Source organism: Sordaria macrospora, chromosome 5 (assembly GCF_033870435.1).
Source record: "Sordaria macrospora chromosome 5, complete sequence".
In the NCBI taxonomy this organism is placed as follows: Eukaryota; Fungi; Ascomycota; class Sordariomycetes; order Sordariales; family Sordariaceae; genus Sordaria; species Sordaria macrospora.
Window position 1 is genome coordinate 1,059,386 of NC_089375.1, and position 24,343 is coordinate 1,083,728.

General features: G+C 50.2%; 6 protein-coding genes and 1 non-coding gene across 7 annotated transcripts; 2 read left to right on the plus strand and 5 right to left on the minus strand.

Annotated features, from left to right (window-relative positions):
• Nucleotides 1–813: 813 nt before the first annotated feature.
• Nucleotides 814–902, minus strand: SMAC4_13779. Its single transcript is given in 2 exon segments — nucleotides 814–849; nucleotides 866–902. It is a non-coding gene; the product is annotated as a tRNA-Phe (tRNA).
• Nucleotides 903–4,288: 3,386 nt separating this feature from the next.
• SMAC4_08864 (uncharacterized protein) lies at nucleotides 4,289–5,804 on the plus strand. The gene is made up of 3 exons (XM_003344075.2): nucleotides 4,289–4,960; nucleotides 5,029–5,350; nucleotides 5,478–5,804. Exons 1-3 carry the CDS (start codon nucleotides 4,828–4,830, stop codon nucleotides 5,641–5,643), a joined length of 621 nt encoding a protein of 206 aa, XP_003344123.1. The 5' UTR covers nucleotides 4,289–4,827; the 3' UTR covers nucleotides 5,644–5,804.
• Nucleotides 5,805–5,856: 52 nt separating this feature from the next.
• On the minus strand, nucleotides 5,857–7,323 carry SMAC4_08863 (uncharacterized protein; the record flags this gene model as incomplete). The annotated part of the gene is made up of 1 exon (XM_003344074.1): nucleotides 5,857–7,323. One exon carries the CDS (start codon nucleotides 7,321–7,323, stop codon nucleotides 5,857–5,859), a length of 1,467 nt encoding a protein of 488 aa, XP_003344122.1.
• A 2,739-nt stretch (nucleotides 7,324–10,062) lies between these two features.
• SMAC4_08862 (uncharacterized protein) lies at nucleotides 10,063–10,365 on the minus strand (the record flags this gene model as incomplete). Its single annotated transcript, XM_003344073.1, has 1 exon — nucleotides 10,063–10,365. One exon carries the CDS (start codon nucleotides 10,363–10,365, stop codon nucleotides 10,063–10,065), a length of 303 nt encoding a protein of 100 aa, XP_003344121.1.
• Nucleotides 10,366–11,126: 761 nt separating this feature from the next.
• SMAC4_08861 (uncharacterized protein) lies at nucleotides 11,127–11,405 on the minus strand (the record flags this gene model as incomplete). The annotated part of the gene is made up of 1 exon (XM_003344072.1): nucleotides 11,127–11,405. The coding sequence occupies one exon, from the start codon at nucleotides 11,403–11,405 to the stop codon at nucleotides 11,127–11,129; it is 279 nt and encodes a 92-aa protein (XP_003344120.1).
• A 3,046-nt stretch (nucleotides 11,406–14,451) lies between these two features.
• SMAC4_08859 (uncharacterized protein) lies at nucleotides 14,452–18,879 on the minus strand. Its single transcript, XM_024655975.2, has 10 exons — nucleotides 18,153–18,879; nucleotides 17,315–17,962; nucleotides 16,798–17,240; nucleotides 16,617–16,716; nucleotides 16,457–16,556; nucleotides 16,183–16,380; nucleotides 15,822–16,102; nucleotides 15,665–15,744; nucleotides 15,504–15,584; nucleotides 14,452–15,405 (listed from the first exon to the last, which is right to left on the minus strand). The coding sequence occupies exons 2-10, from the start codon at nucleotides 17,875–17,877 to the stop codon at nucleotides 15,311–15,313; spliced, it is 1,941 nt and encodes a 646-aa protein (XP_024511757.2). The 5' UTR covers nucleotides 17,878–17,962; nucleotides 18,153–18,879; the 3' UTR covers nucleotides 14,452–15,310.
• A 3,153-nt stretch (nucleotides 18,880–22,032) lies between these two features.
• On the plus strand, nucleotides 22,033–23,735 carry SMAC4_08858 (uncharacterized protein). The gene is made up of 4 exons (XM_003344069.2): nucleotides 22,033–22,717; nucleotides 22,800–22,881; nucleotides 22,946–23,036; nucleotides 23,097–23,735. Exons 1-4 carry the CDS (start codon nucleotides 22,295–22,297, stop codon nucleotides 23,536–23,538), a joined length of 1,038 nt encoding a protein of 345 aa, XP_003344117.1. The 5' UTR covers nucleotides 22,033–22,294; the 3' UTR covers nucleotides 23,539–23,735.
• The last annotated feature ends 608 nt before the right edge of the window (nucleotides 23,736–24,343 follow it).

The window sequence follows — 24,343 nt, forward strand, 5'->3', positions numbered from 1 at the left end:
GGAGTAGAAAACCTTTACCCTTCACTTCTTTGTAGCTTCTTGTCTGCTAGGATTGGTTGGGGTTTCAAGGTTGTATATGTATGTATATCAGGGCGTGACATAACATGGCATGACATGGCCATCATGGGTTATGGAATAGGTATGAAGGGATGGAAGGGAATGAATGGGCACTTGGTTGGTTGGGAGGTTGGGCAATGCGACCCGGATATATACCCTAGGGAATATTGGAACTGGACTGACTGATACTATGGGCAAACCGGGTGAAGGATGTGTTATATGGGATACGATTTTGAAAGTAACAACGAATAGTAACTAACAACCTATGTAATGAGAATTTGAAGATTATGTCAGAAAATAGGTACAAGATGATGTGTCGTTGATGTGAACATGTTTGCTGGATGGAGAGTAAATCGATGGGTTTGGCTTGGGTTCAGTTCGGGCGTATCGGGGAAGATGAAAGGTCGAGAGTCGCGCACTTGCTTGCTTTGTTCATGTCACAGGATCTGGGTAGAAAGGATGTACCGTAGGTGTAGGGTAGGCATCATAATAACATCCAGACAGAGACCACTTATTCAACATGACTTTCTGTGAAAAGTGCGCGAAGTCGAAGAGTGCGCTTACTTGCTCAACTTCCACTTCTCGGGGTGTTGGTCGTTGTTATCTCACAAACCGTCAGTGATGCCTGACGACATACAGCGAGCGAGACAAGAGGGAGGAAAATGCTAAAGTGTGAAAAAGGAACCAACAACTAGGGAAAGAAAGAAACAAGAAAAGAAGAGAAGGAAAGCGTAACGAAAAAGAGACAAAAAGATGTGCGGTTTGTGTGGATCGAACACACGACCTTCAGATTCATGAGTGAAGTGGACTTCAGTCTGACGCTCTCCCAACTGAGCTAAACCCGCTTTGCATGAAAGTTTTGGACAGTAGTGGAGGCTATATCCCCACAATGCTTTCTCGTGTTTCTGCCGAAAATACTGACTCGGTCTCACATCACCTTTCGCGGATCGCTGGCGATGACGTTGGTGCTAATGTTCATTGTGCGGGAATGACTGAGTGAGATACGACCCAGAGATAGAAGTTGAAAAAGGGACGAGAAAAGAGAGGCGAAAGTGGATATGCAACTCGGACGGAGTGACGGTGCCACCATCGCCATGCCGCTAGATTGGGCCTGCTTGGCTCACGCTCAATTCTCGTCACCTGATGAGAAGCGAAAACGGAACAACAAGATGAGGGGGCAAAAACCAATGGGAAAAGAGAATAGGACAAAAAGGCAGACAAAAAAGGGCAAAAAAAACTAAAAAGAAACATACAACACCTGGGATTCGCTGGTCGTCACCGACCCAACTACTAGTCAGGCGATTGGCAGCTTATCTATGGGAGAGCGGACGGGATCCCGAGTTTTCTACCATCTGTGGTCGTATGTATTTATTTCGCTCTTGAAGTCAGGTTATATGGGTGGGTCGGTCAATGTGGGTTTGATTTGCTGGGTAAAGGAGTGGTGGTGGTGGTATTGGTGACCGTGTGTGGTGATCGTGATGCGAACGATTTGATTCGGTAGTCGTGTATTCGCGGGTATGAGAGTCATAGACTGACTTGAATCGTGGTAGGACTAGATAAGCAGTCTTTCGGATGGGACGCGTTGGTTTAAAATGCGTGATCGTCGGCGGGTATCTGATCGTTTCGGTCGAAATTGTCAATTGCGTGCATGATTGGCAACCATAAGGAGGGTTGTGTTCGCCGGTGCAGCTGGGTGCTCGGGAAGTTCGATTCGGGTTTCGGGCAGGTAGTATCGAATTGTCCGAGAGTGCAGTCACTGGGCGGTTGGTCAAAGGCGATGTTATCGGAGTCGGGTATTGTGTCGCGCATTGCTGTCGCTGTCCCTGGTGCGCATGCCATTGAATCTCGTCCCCGACTCCCATCTGTTGCCCTTGCCTGACACCCTTGTCTACCCGACTGTTTCCTCGACTCTTCTTTTTGATCTGCTGTCATCTTTGCCCGTTGTCGTTGTGCCCGCATCATGGGTGATGTTGTCGTCTTCGCTGTCGTCCCAATTCGCCTTTGTCATCATCGTCGTTGTTTCCCGCCCCTCTTGTTAGGTGTCCCTGCTGTTCCGTTCCTCGTCAATATCCTCCTTTGTCGACACCCCGTCTCTTGTCAACCTCGTTGCCGCGGCGACTGCTCCGATGTCGTCCCAAATTGTAGGTCGTTGTGATCATGGATATTCGGTGTCGTGTCCAGCGCTCGGGCTAATTGATATGCATGGCGGTTTCATAACTCGGGGATCGATAGCTGATTAAGACAACGGAGCAAGGTAGCCTCCATTTTTTCTTGTCATTCTGGTCGGATACTCTGCTTGTTGGTTTCGCCTTTTCCCGGTACCAACTGCCGGGCTCTTCTGGCTCTCGCTCCAAGGAAGGAAATGATGGGGGGCGGCGGTGCTGATCAAATCGGTACTTGTGCGACTGCAAGGATGGGAATGTATGAAACTGAATGGCGCCAGAGAGGTCGGAAAATAAGACAGCCCGGACGGAGACCAGGCCTGAAAACGGCGTGAAATAGTGACTTGAAAGACTGGGAAAAACGGATGAAAACATCGAACCGATGAGAAAGAACTGCTGATGACATGGTGATGCGAAATATGGGAGTACCCGAAAGATATCAAAACCCTTCTAGTGCTAGCGTTTCTGGTCTGGCGTTCTGTATGGATCTTTAGAATCAACTTTTCAATGAAGATAATGGGAGGCAACGGTAGACTTACCTTCCGTACATGTCTTCACATGCTTCACATGCTAGCTGCCTCTGCCGATTTTGGGGTGCCGCGGAGTGTGGTAACCTTTGCATTGGGGTGCATTAGCTGCACTCAGACAGTCGAGACGCTTGCTTCCGTGTGATTCCGCAGAACGTAATTTTGCGGATGCAGATGAGAAGTACTGCAAGCTTTGGCGCAGGAGATGCCTTTTGTTCTTTGGCAGAGGGTTGTGAGGCTCCGATGTTTCTTCCCGAGTGTGAACTGCTCGTGGGGTGGCCAGAATATTATGGACTGCATCATCGCGGTCAGCCGTTGGTCACTTCACTTGAAGTTAGTTCCTTATGGCGAAGAACTGAATATGAAAGCAGGTGTGCAGAGGGGTTGTTTTATGTTGGTATTGAGTGTGGTATCCGGGAGTGACTTTGGTAGGCTCGGGACCGAGGGTTCATGCTGGACGGGACCAAGGTAGCTATCCCCCCAACACTCCGATACCAAGAGATGTAAACAGCTGGGGTCGAGTCCTAACCGCTCAGCTCCTCATCACTATGCCGTTTATAGTGCCTGGGAGAGGAAGGTGGCTACACACCTGTTGATGGAAAATGGATCAAAACGGGGTATAATGTACGTAATACATCGGCGAGGTTGAAGGGAACCGGTGACAACTTGACACGGACTTCTTTCTCACTTGAGAAGCAGAGGAAGATTGGAGCTGTAATTGTGAAGAGGTGATGAAGGGAGAAACCAAGAGAAAGAGGGAAAATCAGAAAGACGAGAGGAAGGGTCCTCGTGATTAAGAGAAGACGCTCAAGCAGTTGGTCTGGTGTTGATGCGTGTCGTTCTGAAAAAGGAATGGTAAGCGAACCAGATAGATCGTTTAGGGACAAAGCAAGCGAATAAGCGAGAGTCAATACCAAGTCCCAGCAAGGCTTAGAGAGGGTCAGCGCAGCAAACCTCGGCGAAGTTGAGGGGGTTTTGATGGCCGAGCGGCATGTGGAACAAGACCGGGCGCCTATCGTTAGAGTGTTTGGAGTTGGATACAATTCCGGCTGAATCGTCAAATGTGCCCGAATGTACAAATCTGGTATGGGATGGTATCACTGGTGTTTGTCCGCGTCCGAGGACTGAGCGCGCCAAGCTCGGAAAGCGAGCGGGAGTGTCAAGAAGGAATGCATAGGCGAGTGGCCCTGAGCGCAAAGCGTGGGAAAAGGCCCGATCATGCGGATTTTCGTATTGGTTCCGATGCTCTGATTGGAAAGTGATCGATACATCCCGCCCGTTGTTTGTACAAATCGTCGGTTCTGGGGAGAAGCAGGGTGAAGGAAGGTTGTCTATCCTGCAAGCGGCCCCCAATGTGTACTAGCGGGGCAGTAACAGATGTAGGGGTGATACATGCTGATACATGTTAGCGACTGATAGGGTAGCTATACTTCGTCCACCAGCAGGAGAAACGTGTGGTAATAGATGTTGAAAAAGCTTTGCGGTCCAAGTGAATTTAAGGTGACCCTATCGAATGCCGACAGAGGGCGATCGACTTTTCGTAAGATACCAGATTGCGGAAGTTGGAGATCCATCTGTACCTGAGTGATTTTGGGTGAAAGCAAGGACATTCGGTTTGGAATTTGGGGTCAAAATATGGGAGGGCATTGTACATAATGGGTCTCATCTCCCATATAAAGGCCAGCAAGCAGTCTTGAAGATTTTGTAGTGTACAAGCGACGCCAAGGATGGAGTCGGCGATGGACTTGACGAGTCTTGGCACGCTAAACCTTCTGGAAGAACGGGCACGTCACCTTCTGCCGGGCAGGTCAAGTCCAGACCCAGTCCGTCACCGTCTCCACGAGCAAACGTCCAATTGATCAATCAAGTTGCGATAAAACCATCCAGGGGTCAATCGCCAAACCAAAAAAGAGCAATCGCGAATCGCAAAACCGATCGATCGAAAAGGGGTTGATCGCATCTTCCAACTTTACCAAAACATCCATCTCTTTGTCCGAGTCTACCGTTGTCGTCGGCGCATTCAATCGCACTTCCGTCCAAAAACCTCCGACCCTCGAAAACCCGTCCGTCCTCCCGAAACCATGCGCCCGTCCAGTATTATCCTCGCCGCCGTCGGCTTGACAGGGACCGCCCTCGCCCACGGCGACCACGGCAGCGGGTCGCAAAAGCCCATTGTCGACGAGAACGCCCCATGGATGGTCAAGCACATGGCTGGTATGTTTTTCCCGGCAGCCCATGTCTCACAGCCCCATCAGCCAGCTAACCGATCCCTTGCTTTACAGAGGAACACCACATCGAGAACTTCGACGCCGCCTCCTTCTTCGCCCTGCACGACTTCGATGGCGATAGCACATGGGAAGGCCTCGAGATTCTCCGCACATACGGCCTGATGGACGATTCCAACAAGCACGTCTCCCAGCCCAGGAGAGACGAGATCGTCCGCGACATCCTCAACCTGATGGACTACGACAACAACGGCGTCATCACCAAGGACGAGTTCGTGCGCTTCATCGACGTCGAGAAGAAGACGCTTCCGGATATGGGCACGGGGCCGGGACACCACGGCGATGATGAGTACGAGTATGAGATTCATCACTGGGAGAAGTGAGTTTGTCCTCTCTCTACCTCTGGACTTGAGCCGCAAAAAGGGGGCCGGCGTAAAAAACCGCCGTCCCGTCTTCGTTGCCAAGACATGATGTCAGAGACTAACCCTAGGCTTGCTTTGCTGCAGGTACCACGACGACAACACCAAGCTCGAAGACCTTACCCACCCCGAAGACATCGAACACTTCAAGAAGCACGAGGAGATGGAGCTCGAAGAGGAGCGGTTGGCCCAGATGGACCGACTCTCGATTATCGAGGAAAACATCCCCGCCAAGTTCCGAAGGAGTGGGTAAAGGCAGTGTTGCCCCCTAGAACTACTTGCTTGATCTGCGTACACATTTGATTTTTCCCGGCGTATATGAAGAGGATCAGGACTGGATATTAGACACGGATGGATGAATGATTCGGAACGAGACTTTCCACACACATATGTATAAACTAATGAATTGCCAACCCGCGCGCGCCCCTTGGCGAAGGGTTACGACGACGAAATCGGACCGGCCCGGTCATGTTGGACGACTACCACTACCACTACTACTTGAGGTAGAACACCTTGTAATGTATACATCAAAGACGCAATGCCACACATCTGGCGCAAACGTCTTGACGAGCTCTACATGCTCCACCGCCGCCTTTGTCTCTGTCCCTTCTTCATTGCCATCATCCAACTCAGCATTCCACCCATCCATAATCCCCTGGATCTTTTCCCTGCGCGATTGAATATCCTTCACATGCACATTCTCATGTAAATGCAACCACCCCTCTGCCTCCTCGCCCTTCCCCTTACCCTTCCCTACCACCGCCTCCCATGAATCCTTCCAGCTCTTCTCGCTGCTAGGCAAAAAGCCACCATTAACATGCATCACATCCAACTCCCTCCCCTCTTTTTCTCGGAGCTCCCTTACCCTCCGTCCCGCACTTTCATTCCCCTCCAGAAACACCACGATCTGCACCCCCTCCGCATCTGCCTCCTTCAACAGCTGGACAGTCGTTTTCCCAGTCAGGTCTGTACCCTGGAACACTTTGACAGTCCACTTGTTTGCCAAAGCCCCGCGCCGAAGTCCCTCTACGCTCCACGGGTTAATCTCCCAGCAGAGCACGCGCATCCCCAGCTTGGTGTAGGAGAAGACGAAGTATCCTATGCCGGCGTAGAGGTCTAGGGCGTATTTGTCTTTGAGGGTGGCGGGTAATTTTACCCGGTAGGTCAGGTTTTGTTGTTGTTGTTGCGGTGGTGATGCTGCGTTGGTGTTGACGGGTGCTGCGCCAGTGGTTGTGGGCGAGGGACGGTGAAAATCCAAAAGCCTGGCCTTCTCCTTCACGTTTCCCCTCGAGAACATGGTATACCTTGGCGCCCAGATCTGGGTGATCCCATTCTGTTTGGTTGAAACCCAGAACGCCTCGTCAAAATCTTGCGGCGTCGGTAGCGCAGTTGGTGACAGCGCAGGGCCGAAATCGCCGTACAACATTTTCAGTCCTGACGGCGACCGCAGCAAATTCTCTTCTTCCCCTTCTTCCTCGTGTAAAGGAATCCCCTCATTAACAGCCAACCTGCTCAACTCCACCTTGGACGCCCCCTCTCTCGTAATATTGGTCAGAATCCTATCCCACAACGAAGATGTGATTTCTGCAGAAAGGGAGTCAAGTAGTTGAGGCCACGGAGAGGTGGTGAAAGATCCGCTAGGGAGCAATACCATGGGCTCGTAGATTACCCATCGCTTGGGCGCTGAGGAGGTGAGGAGGGCTTTGAGTTGGTCATCATCTCGGATGTTTTCGAGGTCGGGGGTTGTTGAAGAAGAAGAAGAGAGGGTGCTGAGGGAGACGGCTTGGAAGTGGAATCGGAGCCATGAGTAGACGGCGGCTGTGATGGGGTTTCGTTTCTTTTGTTTTGGTGGTTTGGGACCTCGTTCCTCTTTTCGTGGTTGCCTTTGGTGTTCGTCTGCTGGAGAGACGACGGTGGGTGGTTGTTGTGACATGTTGCTGCACTTGCTGGATATTCTTTGGTGATTAGTCGGGTCCGATGGGCTGGTGAAAGTCTTTGAGGTGACACGGCGTGTAAATAAAGTTTGTTGATGGGATCGGGCTAAAAGTGAAAGTTGATGTCTGGGGTCCGGGGTGTTCGCGAAGTTGGGGACGGCCCACCGGTGATGCAGGTACGAAAGATCGGCGGGGGGGATGTTTTTCGTGTGAGCGAAAAAGTCAGAGAAGCATCTTTAACCCTAACCCTTTGTGAGACGGAACTTCATCGTCGCGAATGCCAAGAAGTTGGTCGAAATCATGGTGAGGTCGTGCCCATCAGCTCACCGTCGAAAGTGCACTGCGATACTTGTAAGTTGTGTTTCTTGTACCATGAAAGATCCGGTCAAATTCATTTTTTTATTTGTTCGACACCGATTCTGCTCATGCCTCACGATGCTTTTCATCCGAAAGCAATTTCCCAGGAGGAGGTCAACGGAAGCGGATGCTATCTGACTAACAAACTTCGTGCGCCAAACTGCGTACTACTGATAGTGCCACATCTAATTCAACATGCAACAGACCGGCGCCCAATCGGATCCCGTCTATTGCAGCTCAACTACCCCTTTGTGCTCACAGCGAGTTTCTATTATCACAAGGGCGGAAGGGCAGTCTACACAGTCAGTACGATGGAAGCTTTCCGGGGGGGAAAGGGATCTCTGCGCTCGGAACTCTGAAGACCGACGAGCGACCGGACTCCGCGACAAAGCAAGATGACGCCCACTACCATGCATCATGCTAGGAAGAGACATGCCAATCTGTCCTTAGAGGTATGCATGTGCTCTGAAATCAAGAAACATCCACAAGTAAAGCTACTTAGACCCTCAAACCCCCACCCCAAACTCAAAGTGTCTTCTTCCTTTGACCATCCTCCCTGCACATCCCACAAACATCAGCGTGCTATTCACTTCTCTGCCTTCTCTCGCCCCAACGCCCCAATTTTTTTTACCAAACATCTCCATGTCTCTCATTCATCCCGCACCCTTCATCATCATCCGCCGTGCACTGTTTTCTTCCTCATGTCCCCGCCCAAAGGCAGAGAAGCACAATGAAAAAAAAAGTGTGAGATGTGAAAGACAGCCAGGTAAAACCCGATGGTATGGTACCAAAAACTGTGCCCGGACCCCTTTACCCAGGGAATTGGCCCTGGTGTTCTACGTGAGGTGCAAGCAACCTTATGGTTGCCTACTGTGAAAGATTTGTGAGCCTCCTACAGTCGGGCTTCCTATTCTGAAGAAGAGAAGAAGAAAAGAATCAAGAATATCACGGGGGAGGGGAGGATTAAATAGCCTGAAGAGACGGTCTGTGCAGGAGTGCGAGTAATGGAAATTTGGGCGGGTCAAACTAAAGAAGAAGGAAAGGAAGAACGGCTCGGGAGGTTGTTGACGATGGTATTGGAAGACAGTGGCCTTCGTGGTGGTTGCGGATTGCGGGAGACAGCAGGAGAGAGGCCGGGCGAGGGAGGTACGGTCAATGAGCGGATGTCGTGATCATACGAGCTTATTTCCATGCCGTCATGCATTCCGTCAGCTACTCGGGGGAACAGCATCTGTCTTCGAAAGAGATGGCTAGCTGCTACTAACGACCTGGCATCCTCCACTCGCGTCCAACCCCTTCCTTCCGCTCACGGGAGTTTTTGAACCTCGGCATAGCGGCAAACCTCCCGTCCTCACTGTCCGTCCAAAACTACCGGGTTCCGGAGATGACCGACAGCGCCCGTCACCAAGATAGAGCAAGCAGAGACACTACTCAAGCAAGACCAACTCCCAAGATCACGAACTCAAAACCTCAGCGACCATCATTCCTCACGTCCCAACTCCCGCTAAGCCGACATGGAAACCACAGCTAAGTGCAACCCATTCTCTTCCTCATGTTCCCACCCTCAGGCAGAGAAGCATAACGAAAAAAAGCCGTGATTAGGACAATTCCGATTGCGAGAAGCTCCAGAATCTCACGCGGTAGCCAAACTGAATCCAGTTGGCTGCTCCAGCTTGGTTCAGGTTGCCTGCACTACTTTGCCTCGCTCGGGATCCCCAGTGCCCATTCGCTGGGTGAGTAGATCCGGGCCCAATTTTTGGTCACATCATCTCAGATGAAAATGACATGACGATCGAACTTAGGTTGGTGTTCGTGGCGGGAAGGGCGACGGACGCAGAGGAAAAGGGAAGACGGGCGATCTGAGGATGAGTGAGCGAATCTGGAAGGAAGAGGATGTCTGACAAGCAGGTAAAGTTCTGGCTTGTGATTGAATGAAGTCGAAGATGTTGGGTCGTCGCCGACTGTAGGGAATCTTAATGGGAAGGAACGTATGTACTAATCTTGGGGGCAGCAGAGCGAACATCCAGTTGGCAATGCTTGAGAAGGAACTTCCAAGCTCAGGCGATCAAGCTCTACTTCTGAGACCGCCCCGGGTCAGCATACGAGTGCACTTTCCTCCAGACATCCGAATCAGGTACGTTTGAAGTTGCGAATTTGATCGTGTGATCATGTCATTTCTTTCTACTGTGATTAAAGCAGGTACCGGCGACAACAAAAGGGAAGAGCTGGGGAAACAGAGGCAATAACATCCACCTCCAGGCATGAGCCCTCCGCCCATCAACCGTTGCGCCTTTTCCCTCTCAGTCTTCACACAATTCAGACGACTCGCCCAGTTCAAAAACCTCTCCAAAATACGATTCGGCAACATCCACCCCAAGCACCTAGTCAAAGATGACGTGCCACCATGCCAGATCACCGTTCTTTCCGCTTTCAATATCCGAAATGGTAGATCTGGCGACCACATTGACGACCATGGATCTCGGCTGCGCCAACCCCTTCCTCGTATCGCTAATCCGACCGAAGACCTCAGCTGCTGGTAGTACAAACCTCCCGGCAAGACGAGATTGCTCATCTCGGAGTGGATGACCGATCATGGGCGTGTGAACAACACCGATCACAGCGATGTTGACACGCACCCCGAGTAGGCGGGGTTCGGAGCGGAGGGTGGGAGATAAACTGTTCATCGCAGCTTTGGAACTGCTGTGGATGCCTTTATCACAACCATCATCTCAGTTTTTATATCATGCCTCTCCATGGAGGAAAAATGACCAACGACTCACCAGCCCGGGCAAGCGGCATCACACTCGCAACACTAATATGGTTCACCACCACGCCCTTCGCCTTAATTAACATCGGTGCTACAGCTTGCACCAGCCCCAACACGCTCCAAACGTTCATATCATAGAACCGCTTCGCATCATCGATTGTCACACGGACATTGCCCACACTCCTGGGTTTGAAGTTCAATAGAGCCTCAATGCTTGTCATCAACCCAACATCGCCATACAATGCCAGCCTTGCCTCAGCCAGACTATTCGGCCAACAGGCACGGCTGTCACACGGACATTTGCCGGTGACATTCACCAGTCAAACTGCCGACCAGAATTACCGACAGAATGCCACACGGACATCCGTCGGCGACTTTCATCAATTAAACCACCGACCGGAATTACCGACGGGCAACTGGATGAAGGTTGGCAGTCAGAAGATCTACTTGTAGGCAGAGGAACTAGATAGACTCGCGCCGATGCCTGGCACACAGGGCTCGGTACGTACCAACCTTCTTTGGTATAAGAAGGCCTTAAGGCTCGACCTTCTCATGGAGGTTGAAAGGATCAACAAGGCCTTCGAGACCAAAGTAGTTTATCAGCTGAATTAAACTACTGTTCCAAGCCCAGAATACTGCCCTTGTCACATCGATATACACGTCCACCAAGGGCATGACCTAGTCAGCGTCGGCGTGGTTGATCATCACGTCCAGCTTGCCACCGCGGCGCCTTTCCACCTCAGCGGCGCATAGCTTGTTGGAATCAAGGAAAGTCAGGACGAGAAGGATAACTTCGGGCCAGATGTGGGGTCGGAGAGGGACCGCCTTTGGAGAAGTTGCCGAGAGTGACGAAGATCCGGCAGCCTTTGCAGGCGTAGATTCCATGGCGGAGCTGATGCCGTCTTCGCTGCAGCCGGTAATGAGGACGAAATTTTGGGACTCGGATGAGGTGGTCATGACGGTTGCTGGAGCTTGGTTCTTCAGGCTGAGATGGGGTTTGGGATAATGATAATGGGGGAGGTGGAGGACTGGAAGAATGTTCAAAGGAATACTTCTCGACTGACTATGATGGATGATGTCCGACGTGAGTGTCTGAATGTCTCTGGTGGCGGTGGACGATCAGCTCTTATGTAGCCCGTCTACAAATCATTTAGCCCGTCTACAAATTATTTAGCCCGTCTACAATTCAATTCACCCCTCACGTTAACACAGTTCGCCATATGTTATTCGTGATCTTGCAATCCATGTCATTCCATGACGAACATTTCAAACCAACATCACGGAGCAATCGCTGAGACACTATGTCATATGCCGTTGGTTCCTGGATGTAGTATTTCCCCAAAGGGGACGGTCAGCAGCGTTGGTTCATCGCATCACTGGGTTTCGTGAACTCGCGTTCCCCCGTGAGGAGTGGTCAAACGACCCGACCCCATTATACAAGCTCGCTGACCCTATGGTCCGTACTGTGACAAGGGCAGAGTATGGGCATGGAACAATGGTTCAATTCAGCTGATAATTAACTTTGGTCTCGAAGGCCTTGTTGATCCTTTCAACCCTCAAGACGAGGGCTGAGTTCTCAGGCCTTCTTATACAAAGAGGCTTGGTGCGTACTGAGGTACGTACTGAGCCTTGTTGCTTGAGGCCTCAGGGTATCTATATAGCGATCTTCATACATGTGGATCTTCCTGAGTGCCTTCAACCATTCTACTTCCTTCTTCTGGCGCCCTTCCTCGTTCGGTCGCCCTGCTTCTTGCTCGGTTGCTGTGATCGCTTCTGTGATGACTGGGGATTGCCTCATCTCGCTTACTAGCGTCGTCGGCAGTTCGATGGCTGACTCGCTAGCCTGATGGCGTCGAGAGGGGCTTAGGTAAGCAATGCCGGTGGCTGAGGGTCTGGTCAAAGTGAGGTTGAACCTCGCGACCTACGGCCGCCGGGCATTCATAAGGCTGATGTCAGGCATTGAGACTCTGCTAATGTTACGAACTTAAGTGACACAAAGGACGACCAGACCATTGGGACCTGGCTGCCCCATCTCGGACAAACAACACAGCCTATCAGGGACGACATGGGATCCAATGGCACATGCAGGCGCTCACAGGCGCAGCGGCTCACAGTGAGCAAGGCTCACAGTGAGCCAACACTCATTAGATAGACCTATGGGGCTCAGCAGAGCATCCGGAAACAAATATCTCGCAGAGGGCGAGCAGGTATAAAGGGACTACGGGAGAACTCAGATTGTCAGATAGTTCGACAGTAGTCAATAGATCATTATCACCGAGACCAGTATTGCAGACATACTTGTTGTGAACTCTTTAGCTTCACCGAACAGCACTGATAGTCTTTACCTTCAACTATCCCACTTAGGCAGATCAGACTGCCGTTCGTCACAGCTAAGCCTCAGCAACCCTAACCCAGAACTATGGGCAAATGTCCGTACATTCACATACAAAATTGATCCGATCCACAAAAACAAAAATTTGATACAATTATTATAATACGTATTCGTACGAAGTTACTTTAATAAATTTTTAGTCAGGATTTGAAACTGTTTACTGCAAAGCTCTAACTAGCTTATAATAATAGCACCAGTATAGAGATCCTACAGTGAACTATACACTTGTAGCAGAGCGGAGCGGAAGCAGTAGGAAGTACGACAGCAGTGCTGAAGAAAGCAGCGTAGTAGCAAAGACAATAGGGAAATGTTGTAAAAGAGGTCTTAAAGAGAACTTTGCTCTCAAGACAGAAGAGTATAGTGAACTCTACACTGTAAGAAACAACTATTATAATGAACTCTGCACTATAGGAGTAGACTGTATTGTATTGCTTTGATTGTGCTTGCTTACTTGCTTAAGTAGTAACTAACTAAAGAAGAGAAGCGGTCTTTATATACACGAACGTTAAGTATCTAGAACCTTCCAGAGTGTAGGAGCTTTTGTAAGTTGATAGGAGTGCTTGTAAGAGCACTATACTATGAAAGGAATGAACTGAATCTATGAGCTTCTGGTACATTCTATAATGACAAATTAGTCTAGAAGCAATGCTGAACAAGTTAGAGAATTCAAAATACAGTGGCAAAACCTTCGTATTCTAGTACGTTTTATGGAGGCTGAGTAGACTGATTCTGTAAAAGAAATAGTTCAATCAGCCTTCTATACTACAAGATAGTACAAGGTAGTTACAAGACACAGTACTAGCTACACGTTAACAGAAACAGTACAAAATATCATGAAAATTACTTAATACTTTGATTAAATTAAATTCTTATTATCTTACTTATTAACAATAATACTATTTATTTCGTATTATTTTGTATAGAGAAAGAAGAATAAGTTTCGTTATAGAAAAAGAAAAATAAATCTCGCTATGGAAAAAAAAAATAAGTTTTACTATTATGGCTAAAATCCATGCCTTCTGATTAGATGCATTTATTCACGTGACGGTTCACTCTTTCCGTCCCTGGACCTACTTCATTTCTATATTTTACCGTGCCAGCCAGAGGCAGCACTTTCCCTCCCTTCTTTTACTTCTCATAGTTACTTATTTATTACATTAGTCAGATTATTCGTCTGCACTGCCCTCGAGATCTACGTGTCGTGACAGTCGGGTTATATGAGCACTCCCCCGTGAGCGACAGAGACGGCCCATCCCGTCCCGACCGTACACAGCGGCCTAACCATTGCGCCGCTTCTGGGGTTACGACTACCTGGTATGGTGTGGTTCCCCTTTCCCGCGCGAGTAAACGCTACATGGGGTTGGATTTCAGGTTGGATCGCATCTTGGGCTAAAAGGGGAAAGTTGTGCGGCTGCAATGGAGTTGCAAATAGTGTAAAGGGAAATGCAGTATAGGTAAGGTAGATGCTCTCAAAGAGATGGTTAATGAAGTTGTGAATGGCGATACGGTTGCAGTTAGGAAAGGTGCTAGGTGCACTAACAAAACCATGCTGTAGGTCTAACAGTTTATGTGCGGGAGAAAGGGGTAAAATCCAGGCCATACGTTACAAAGACGATAGTGCGTGCGCGCGGGGCTTTTTGTCTGGGTACCCTTGGCACTGCCCATTCACCACGGGCTCCATTTATGCCCTGGCCTGCCCACCAGTCTTCTACGGTAGATATCCAAACCTTCCGCCTCCTCTTGAGCTCTCGTTCCTTCCCATAGCATCAACATAGTATAAGCCATTAAGTATTCTTCGATCGGCTGCGTGTCGCTTGCATGACAGACTTGGCCGCCTTGCCTGCAGGTGCTTCCCATATTTCCTAGGCCAGAAGGAGGCGCGGGAGGTTAGATAAATCCCATTTGAATCAGAAAAAGCGGTATTGTCTGGGCAATCAGTCATGCAATTCTTCCTCCCTTTTCACTCCCCATCGTCGGGTGTTTATTAACCGCGCTCGTCAAAGCCCACTGTTCCTACACACCCTTGCCAAAGTCCACGTAGCATGACTCATCATTTGTCACCTCACCTGTGCACTGGACATTGGCGATGGAATCGATTCTTCGCAACGTCCGTTTGCCCTGACCGTGAGCAATCCTCTGGAGCCAAGGGAACCGATCACTCTGCACGACTACAGAAGTGCTTCGAATGATTGATCGAGCAATGGCCCAAAAGAAGGGCTTTTCTTCACCGAAGAGAGTTTCAGGTACCAAGCGCCCAAACAACAAAAGCAGGTACTAATACAACAGAGGAAAATAAAGAAGCAGATATTAACAGAAAAGATGGAAAAAAGGGAAGAAGCAGAGAATGATATAACGAATGCAAAAAAAGACAGAGATATTGATGCAAGGAACGAATCCGTCAACGCCATCTCAGTGCCGTACCTAAAGGACCTCGCCAACTTTGACTCCGCTCTCTTAGAGGCAAGATCGCTCATTTATACATATTTCTTCCGGTCTTCAAAACGGTAGCCTTACCTGTTTTCTCCAGCACCTTTCGCGTTTCTTCCATCAATGCCAAGTCATACCCTGCAAGTGTGGTTAGTCTCTTTTGTGCAAAGCAATCTAAACAGACAAAATCCAACCCAGAGGCTCTACTCCGGGCTGGGCGGGAAGGGCTTGCGCACTTTGTCTTGCCATGAAGGCCACCACAAACGGAAGCTTTTCTTCCTGGCTCGAAACTCGCGAGTCGTAGCTTATTTCGTCAACTGGAATGTGTTCGCCACTGTCAGTGCCACCACTCTTTACGAGTATTATTGGTGTTTTTGGGAACTGGGGTTGGGCTCACTAGGAACAGCCAGAACCGGAGACCTCATCACTGGCGCCAAGCCTAACGCATTAATTCCGCCCTGAGGTGGTCGGCGAAAACTGCCACCCGTTCAGGGTAATCAGCGACAAACTTCCAAACTCAGCATGCACGTGGGCAGGGGTCATGGGGCACTCACGTTGGAACTTCATCCCGATACCTGGGGCCCATTGATTCCAGCGGCATCATGACAAGCGCATTGGAGTGTTTCCCTTTCAAAATGGTGTTGTTGAACCATTTACGGTACACATCCGTTTTACGGAAGCCAAGGTCTCGCTCTTCCCGAGTGATTTTCTTTGCGAACTCCCACATATCCTGGTTCCGGGGGGAAACGTATGGTGTGCGGCCAAATTTCTTTCGGTATCTCTCACGGAAGTCCTCGCAGCTATGATAAGCGTCGTAGCATTGGGCGGTTGCTGCCTGGAGGAGGGAGGTGGATGTCAGCTGAAGGTCTGGTATGGACACAGGACGAACCACAGCACAAACTGCTTGTCACTCACGCCGTTGATAAACTCTGTAAGTGAAAGACCACGGGCCTCTAGCGGGGGCGACGCAGCCCAGGTGGCCTCGAAGGAAACATCAACGAAGTCGACACCCAGGATGGATCCCATTTTACTGGCGAATTCCCGCGCGGTCTTGACTTGTCGTGCGTCAATGATACTCCAGAAGTCACTGGCGAAGATAATGGAGGTGAAAGGCTGCCAAGAGTCAGTGCAAGTTCGTCAGGCAGAATACGAATATGTTCTGCTTTGTTGACAGGGCCTGGGACTATACCTTCGGTTCCGTCTCCATTTTCCCCACATCTAGCCATTGCGCAGCGAATTCTATGCATCGCTGCAGATCCCTTCCCAGGAGACCGGCCGTATCCCATTCCCTAAATCCCTGCTAGTCAGCCCTACGCCTCAAATATCTCATGTCGTACATGGTAACTGACTTGCAGAACGGATCGATTCCGTCTCCACAAACGGCACCCTGAGTGGGACGCAAGCCGAAGCAACCGCACCACAGTGCCGGTCTAGTGACGCTACCCCATGCTGTTGTTCCCTGATTAGTTTCATTTTTCGTCTCTGGTCCCCGGACAACCCTTTCATGACTAAGGGATATGGAGCACCTACTGTCCGTCCCGATCGCGATATCAAGCCAGTCATATGCTGCAACAGCCGCCGCACTTCCGGAACTACTTCCGCCCATGGACTGATATCCATCACCACGCGGGTTCCAGGGGGCTTGATAATCAACGTACTCAATTGGCTCTTCCCAGTTTGCAAAGGAGTTCATCTTTGTCTTGCCCACTATTACCGCCCCCTTGTCAACTAACTTTTGGATGCATGGTGCATTTTTCGTACAAGGGCCATAGGTGTCATAGTATGCCTTGTTTCCTTGGGAGGTCTTCGTTCCTTGTAGATTGATATTGTCCTTGACAAGTATTCTCCACCCAGCCAGAGATTTTGACTGGGGCTCATGGCCGGTTCCTGTCTTGATCCTGGATGGAAGAGCAAAGCTCGGAAACTGGTGGCTCGAGTCAATCCAGGGAAGGGGCTGAAAGGGTTCGAATGACCTAGAATACCTCTGACTGTCAACAACAACTCCATCCCTCAAATACTCAAACCGAAGGTTCTGGGATAAACTCACTCAGACTTGGGCGCTACCGCCACCATGCTAGTGCCATATGTGTCATCTTCGAGTTTCCAAACATCTCGCAGCTGATGCCCTGTTATATAATACGGTCCTGGCGGGAGATCAGCAACACCCGAGCATAACACCACATCGCGGGTTCCCAGTTTGGTGAGGTACTGCTTTGCCGCCGGAGTGATTTTTGGCTTCCGTTTGCCCCCACCATTGAAGACAACGGTGGCCAAGAAGGATCGATCGAAGACATCATCGACCGTTTCGTAATCCTCCAACGCTTGCACAAGCCAGCTCAGGTTTACTATCGCACGAACATCTTTACCAGAGGCCGGGACAACAAAGACAGTAGCGAGTCCACGGCGAGTGGGTTTTCTCTTGATTTTGTCGAACCTGCTGGTAGGAAGTGACCGGCATGGAGTAGCGGCAATGACATAGGAGGCCGCTCCAACTTTAAACGTCGTTCCATATTCTGAGCATGATGTAAAGTCATCCACCCTTTCGGCAGCTGAATTTTCAGACCGTCCCCGCCCCTGCTTCCAAGGTAACATGCAAATGAACTTTTGCATTGGAAATCGATGGGTTTGTACACAGGCGATTAGATGTGTGGTTAGGCGGCCTCCATGCGACGGTTATGAGTGATTTTGCTGGAGACTGGTAGGGCCATGTCAGGAAAGGAGGAGGAGAATAGAAACCCAGCCAGGCCAAACACCCAGGAAGCCAAGAAAGGAGTGCGAGTGAATGGGAAGCTGGGCGAATGGACGCCCAGGGCACGAACTTCAAACTGGTGAAAGTTTGCGTTCCAAGGCCATCGTGATCGGATGAAGGAGTTGGAGGTACTCACCCTTGATCGGTTAAGAGGAGACGATATCACGCTTCTACTTCTTCAGAAAGCCTACTATCTCCAATCTAGTATTCTCGTATCCCAAACGATGGATGGAGTCGTAGCCCAGTCGTGCTGAATTATCGTGGTTGCAGAACCATGCATTCGGTTCCGCTGCGCTCGCCGGTGCGGTGGAAGTTATCTGACAGTTCTTGGACGGCAACTAAGCAGATACAGAAACGGCAATGCAGCCCTCAATGTGAAGTTGGGAAAATCGGCATCGCGAAGCAATTGGCGACACAGCGGGACTCACGAGGACCGTGACGCAGTTAGGACGAGCGACCGAGACATGAAAACAGTTGGACACTTCCTGAGAGGGTTGCTAACGTGCATGGGTAGGTATGTGGGCTTATACGGCCACTTAATTTCCTGGAAAGGAATAAACAGCGGGCGGACCTGCCCTGCTCTCGACATGGCACTGTTTGAGACACACGAAGCCCTAGCACTCCTACCAGTCAATTGCAATCCAAGTAACGGTAGCTCTTTCCCGCGGAATTTCCTACCAACATTTGTACTCAGCAAACTGCAAGCACACAAGACGAATAACAAACATTCCTTCCTCCATTCTTCGGGCCACATTTCATAAGTGACCTACTCCTGCTCTCACATCTCTCTCAATCGTACCAACACGTACGTACCTTAGAGGTAACTACTTGAGTCTGGTTCCGAAAAGCATCCGATTCCGACCCCAAGGGACCTTCCTACAGAGGGACATCTCAAGTCCAGCCACACAGCGTTGCTCTTTTGTCACATGTGGTACTGCAGGTAGCAGGAAACTCGGGCGCCTCAGGAAGTTGGGTTGCTGCAGGTCAGCTACAACCCCGCCTGCATCATCACATTCCACTCAGAACCCAGAATACTGCCAGATGTGCAAAAACCACTTCCCAGGGAAAATAACGGGCAAGTAAGGCTTGTATAAAACGAAGCTTGAACGCCCCGACCAGGTCCTTGAGAGTCTACTTTTTGAGAGATCTCAAGGACGCCAAGAGAGATTCTTACATGTACAATCCCGTAGTGACTAGGGTGGGGAAAGTGAGACAGCGCTGTACCATATTAGGCGATCCGTCCCACGAAACGTCGTCTTGGCATGCAGTGAATGCAATGAGAGAGAATACTCCTGCACGAAATGCCACACGGGATGGCGACATGACGGTATCGATTATTATGTACTGTGCAAGAGTACAGCAAAGCCCTTAGCCTGATGAGGCTCGCTTGCCCCGTTGAGACTGCGATATTCAGGTCCCTCTGCCGATCTTATTGACCATCTCTGCGTGGGGGATAAATCCGCTTTGAATGAAATCAAGCGGTACTCCAGCGTGCCCTTTTTCTAATTACCTACAAGTAGTGGCTGTGGCAGTAAGCTGGGTTTATTGGCAGTCGGCATTGTATCATTGAGAAAAGTCCGGTCGCACGAGCGTTCGATTGGTCCAAATGGTACCAGACATGATTGGCGCAAAATGGACACACACGGAGAGAACAGAATCAAAGCACCCCTCTTTCTACCTGATCTCCCGTGTCTTCTGTCGCTAGGAACCTTCTCAGCTGCAAATATCGCACGCTCGCAGCCATCCGACCTTGACCTTTTCGTTTCCTTCGCGCCCGCTCCAAGCCAAAGACATCATTGTCAATGATATTGTTCATACCAGGAAAGTGTCTCTTCCTAAACTTTCAGAACATATGAAGTTGATCTTCAAGCAGCCAAGGCCCCGTCGCAGCGGAAGAACGACAATTTTGGAATATCTCCGGCGGCCAGGCCTCTTTGGCCCAATTGCGGCTACATACTATTGTACGATAGGACATAGGGATCGAACGACTTGTCACCAGTCATGAGCAGCTGGTTTTCCCATCCGCCTCAGAAAGGCGCTTAACCCAATATCATTGTGACATGAGGTAGATCCGGTGATAGAGGCGTGCTCATCATTCAAACAGGAGACCCTGACGAGCTAAAAGCTTGACCAGCCATTGATCAACGGGTCAATAACAATTTTCCGGACCGTCTTGATCGCGCAATTCGACCTAGCAAATGCGGGTCGATTCGACTAGACGTTCAGTGGCATTGTGCGGACAAATTAACAGCGCAAGTCGGGTTGTTCGTGGCGCTGCTCTAGCGATGCACACTTTCCAAATGTCGGTACCGTCTACACTGCCCCTCCATAGCCGAAATATCTCGAGCTGCCTTCATTTGCTAAGACGCGGGACGTGTGTTGTGGCTCCGTTCATCTCCGAAGCACTGACTTGAGGATGATTCATATATGCCGTTGGCAATATCACTGGGCCAGTTTTCTGTGGATATTAACCCGCGGGAGATATTTATCTGTTGGGGTAACTCAGGTGTCATGGGTCGGACGGATTATCTCTCTTGGTGCCAGGCGCAAGGCATCGACAATGGGTGGTGTCCTTCCGGCGCCTTGTTTGAAGTACAGTTCGACATCCCATGCTCGGTAGGCATTGGGGGGCCGGTAAGCCGGCTCAAACATGGGTGGTTTCTTTTGGACGCAGGTTAGGTGTCATCCATGGATTGGCCTACGTATGCATCCTCTCCTTCTTATCTCAGACTACAACAAACGCAGCCCACGGCTACAGTCACGGGTGTGGGTGCGGCACGATGTCAATGAGAAAAAGTAAAGCCTATTGGTGAAGTGGACTTTATGAAGGGTTGCTGAAGATACAATCTAACCCTAGTTTGTTTGTTAGTCTGGTACAAAAAACGCCCATTTCTAACGCCCATTTCTATCCTCGAGCCACTGGGAAGAGGAAAAGAGTTCGGGTTTCGAGCGGACGGGTGGTCAGCATGTACCCGTGCCAAGCCGACCACTTCCCCTAAGGGCGGCGTGGCACGTAGCCGTTCTGTAGCCCCTTGTTGTGGCTTGCATGTAGAGTCGGGAGAGCGCATCATAGGGTATACCGGAATCCTACGGTACCTCTAGAGGTAATAAGAGTAAGGAATTTCTGTAATTTATGTGTAGCGTGTTAAACCCTTTGTTTTGTACTATAAAGTTTCGAAGAAAGGCTAGTTTTGCTCTTAAGAGGCAATGTAAGAGCCTTGGAACAGCTCTGGCTAAACCCAGCCTGAAGAACTAAACTAACAAAGAAACATGCATTGTACGATGGTTGTCAGGACTAGAATCGTCTCTCTAGGGGAAGGTGGGCAATTTAAGACCGGACGAGTATTAATACCAAAAGTTGCATCTCGTGTTCCCCGCAAACCGGTGAAGCCAGAAATTCACAAGTGAGCCTTCACTTATTAATCTTGGGACAAGGCCACCTATCAGCCATAGCCCCAGCCCTCCGAGGATTGCATACATCAAGCCGCGCTCAACGCAGTAAGCTGAATCTGGTGCCCTAAAGGTTGGTTTAGGATGCCACATTGCCAAATTCATCGAAATGCAGCGTGCCTAATGAGCAAAGCCACAAAAGACGCGATTCGCTCGATTGATGTTCATGTAGGAGACATAATACTGCCCGTGCAGTCAATATCCACAGCGAGCTTAGCATTTACCAGGTGAGGCAGGAGGAAAAGGTGGGAGAGAGCATACAGGCCTGTACTCGAACTATACCCACGAGATACCTCTCGAGTCACATCACTACCTTATCTGAGGGCTTTTCTGCACCGTCGAACATCTCCCTGGTGACTGCGTTCTGCCAATCGCACATAGCTAAATGAGCATCAGGCTACCCAGACGGACTTCTAACCACTACTCGTGCGGGCTCGAAACGCCTGTCGCACCCCTTGGCTCGGCCACATGGGGTCTGAAGGGCGTTTCTAGCCCAGACGAGTAGGGTATTCCGTGATGTCGGGCTCAGCAATTATCGCAACAGCAGCATGGCGACCCCATCCCTTGGCAAGGTCCAGTCCGGACACCGAACGCAGATATGCTCAACAAGCGCATGCATTGCTTTGTACACCATTCAGCGGAAGTTTCGGTTGTGACACGGCCTTGAAAGCTCCAGCATCTACTTGATGTTGGCTTTCGAACAACTCTCCCACCAAAACATTCTTCGAGTTCTAGCCAGAGTCTTTAAGCGTGAAATATCGCAGACCATTCCATCAGCAACAGTCTTTGATCTCAACCAAGCAACAAAACACCATTTCGGCCATAACAATGGCAGAGACACTCGCGCCAACTGATATGAACATCAGCAAGCCTTGTGCAGATGTCTCAGAAGCGCATAACGGACAAAACAACCATGCAAGCACCGTGATGTCCACCATGTGGTACCTTGAGCGTAGCCCATTGTACGACACGGAAAAACCCTACAGCATGCGATACAATCCGGACGATGGGGTTCCTCAATCCAACTTCCAAAAGATCCGTTGTCCGGTTAAGGTGAAGAGCATGCGGGAGCCAGGTGCCGGGCCTTTTCGTCTTGACGAATGCGGTTTTCAGCTCATCCAGCTTCACTCCAGCTTGGAACCTGATGATTTCTGGGACCAGGAACGAGTCCAGAGCGTATACATCCAGGAGGTGAAGGAGGCCTTGAAGAAAGAGCTTGGGGCGAAGTACGTCCATGTGTTGGACTATGCCGTGCGTCGCTGACACTTTATACCTCTACACTATGATTGATCTCATTGACGGGCTCGTTTCTCACACAAACCGCGACGATTAGCTTAGAAAACGACACGAGTCCTTCCCCATCTCCACTGGAGAGGAGTACGAATATGACCAGCCTACCGCATTAGCACATATTGGTCAGTGAATCATTTTTTCCGTGTTGCCAGGAACCACGTGCATTGGAGACTGACACTCTCAGAGACTTTACCAGAGATGAAGGCGAACGAATCACCAAGGTACTCTTTGGTGATCGTGCCGGTGAAGTGCTCAAAGGTCGTTGGCAGGCAGTGAAGTAAGCACCTGTATCATGAAACCACCGCTGCTTCAACATGAGCTAACAAGGTCATATCAGCATCTGGAAACCAATCCGAGGGCCCCTTAACGACTGGCCCCTTGGCCTCTGTGATGGGCGCACGCTTGACTTTGAGAAGGATACGGTATCGAGCGATGTGGTCTTCGACGACTTCGTCACGGAGAACTTGCAGATATACCCCAACCCAGCCTCTGAGTGGTATTACCTGCCGGACCACAACACGTGGGAGGCGCTCATCTTCAAGAGTGGCGACAGTGATCCTTCCGCCGCAGTTCCTGGATGCTGTCACTCGGGGTTCTTCAACCCGAAGTCGGATAAGAGCGAGCTGAGGCAGAGTCTCGATTGCCGGTGCTTTGTCTATTACGCCGACCTGGACGAATATCCGCCCATCGTCGCTGATGTCACCCAACCCGCATCTGCAGACTCTCTGATCGTCTCAGGAGTCCCTTCAATGTGCATTGTAGCGGAGAGAGTTACCTAGGTAGAAGAGATAGATTGAAATGATGCGGATGTCCATGGCGAGGTGAGGTGCTACGCAATAGCATGATGGATGAGTGGTTGTCGTGCAGGGAGTTGTCTTGTCATGTAAAAGTGATGCTTGTCAAGCGAAGAGGAGAGACCAGGCCTCCCAGGTTTCATTCTAATAATCAAATTATTGCAAGCCGAAACGGCCGGGGTGTGCCGGGCCTCTTGAACTCGGGAAATCGACATTGGACCCGTGTTTTGTGTTTTGCAGAAAAATTCGACGAAGTGACGCTGTAATGTGTCAATATAGGGGGTACAGATCTGACACTAATCCATCACCTCGATGGAGCTTCACTTTTTGGGTGTTTGGCGCAGTGCCCGACTACACAGTACATTCAACTCTCCCCCGAAAATATTTTTCTTGGCACCTACTGTTAGTCGGTTGTTAGTGGGCGTGCTAGGATTACCCTATTTTTGGTGCAATAGATACCGGTGGCCTAACCCACCACTTTCTATCATTTCGAACTCGGGAAGATACATTCGAAACTACAACCACGACCACGACGGCGGCCTTTGGAGAGTTCACCGCCGTCTCGCCCCCAGCCATAGCTTTTGAAACCGAGCTCTTCAAAAGCATTTTGAGAAGAAAGAGCGCCGGAGAGACGACAGCTCGTCGGGGGGCGAGCGACAACCACTCTTCGGAAACCTCCCCCTTAGAACGCCGCTTGCTGGACCCAAAACGGCTGGGCCGGTACCCGAGAATCGAGGTAGACGAGGGCTGTACAGGTACCTGGGCTCGCCCGCGAGGCCGAAAACATCAT

Coding starts and splice junctions, on each gene's coding strand:
- SMAC4_08858 (XM_003344069.2), top strand. CDS start 22,295: ATGGCAGAGACACTCGCGCCAACTGATATGAACATCAGCAAGCCTTGT. Junction 22,718..22,799: donor TCCATGTGTTGGACTATGCC/GTGCGTCGCTGA, acceptor CGCGACGATTAG/CTTAGAAAACGACACGAGTC. Junction 22,882..22,945: donor TACCGCATTAGCACATATTG/GTCAGTGAATCA, acceptor ACACTCTCAGAG/ACTTTACCAGAGATGAAGGC.
- SMAC4_08859 (XM_024655975.2), bottom strand. CDS start 17,877: ATGCAAAAGTTCATTTGCATGTTACCTTGGAAGCAGGGGCGGGGACGG. Junction 17,241..17,314: donor GCGGTAGCGCCCAAGTCTGA/GTGAGTTTATCC, acceptor GAGGTATTCTAG/GTCATTCGAACCCTTTCAGC. Junction 16,381..16,456: donor AAATGGAGACGGAACCGAAG/GTATAGTCCCAG, acceptor GACTCTTGGCAG/CCTTTCACCTCCATTATCTT.
- SMAC4_08864 (XM_003344075.2), top strand. CDS start 4,828: ATGCGCCCGTCCAGTATTATCCTCGCCGCCGTCGGCTTGACAGGGACC. Junction 4,961..5,028: donor GATGGTCAAGCACATGGCTG/GTATGTTTTTCC, acceptor CTTGCTTTACAG/AGGAACACCACATCGAGAAC. Junction 5,351..5,477: donor GAGATTCATCACTGGGAGAA/GTGAGTTTGTCC, acceptor GCTTTGCTGCAG/GTACCACGACGACAACACCA.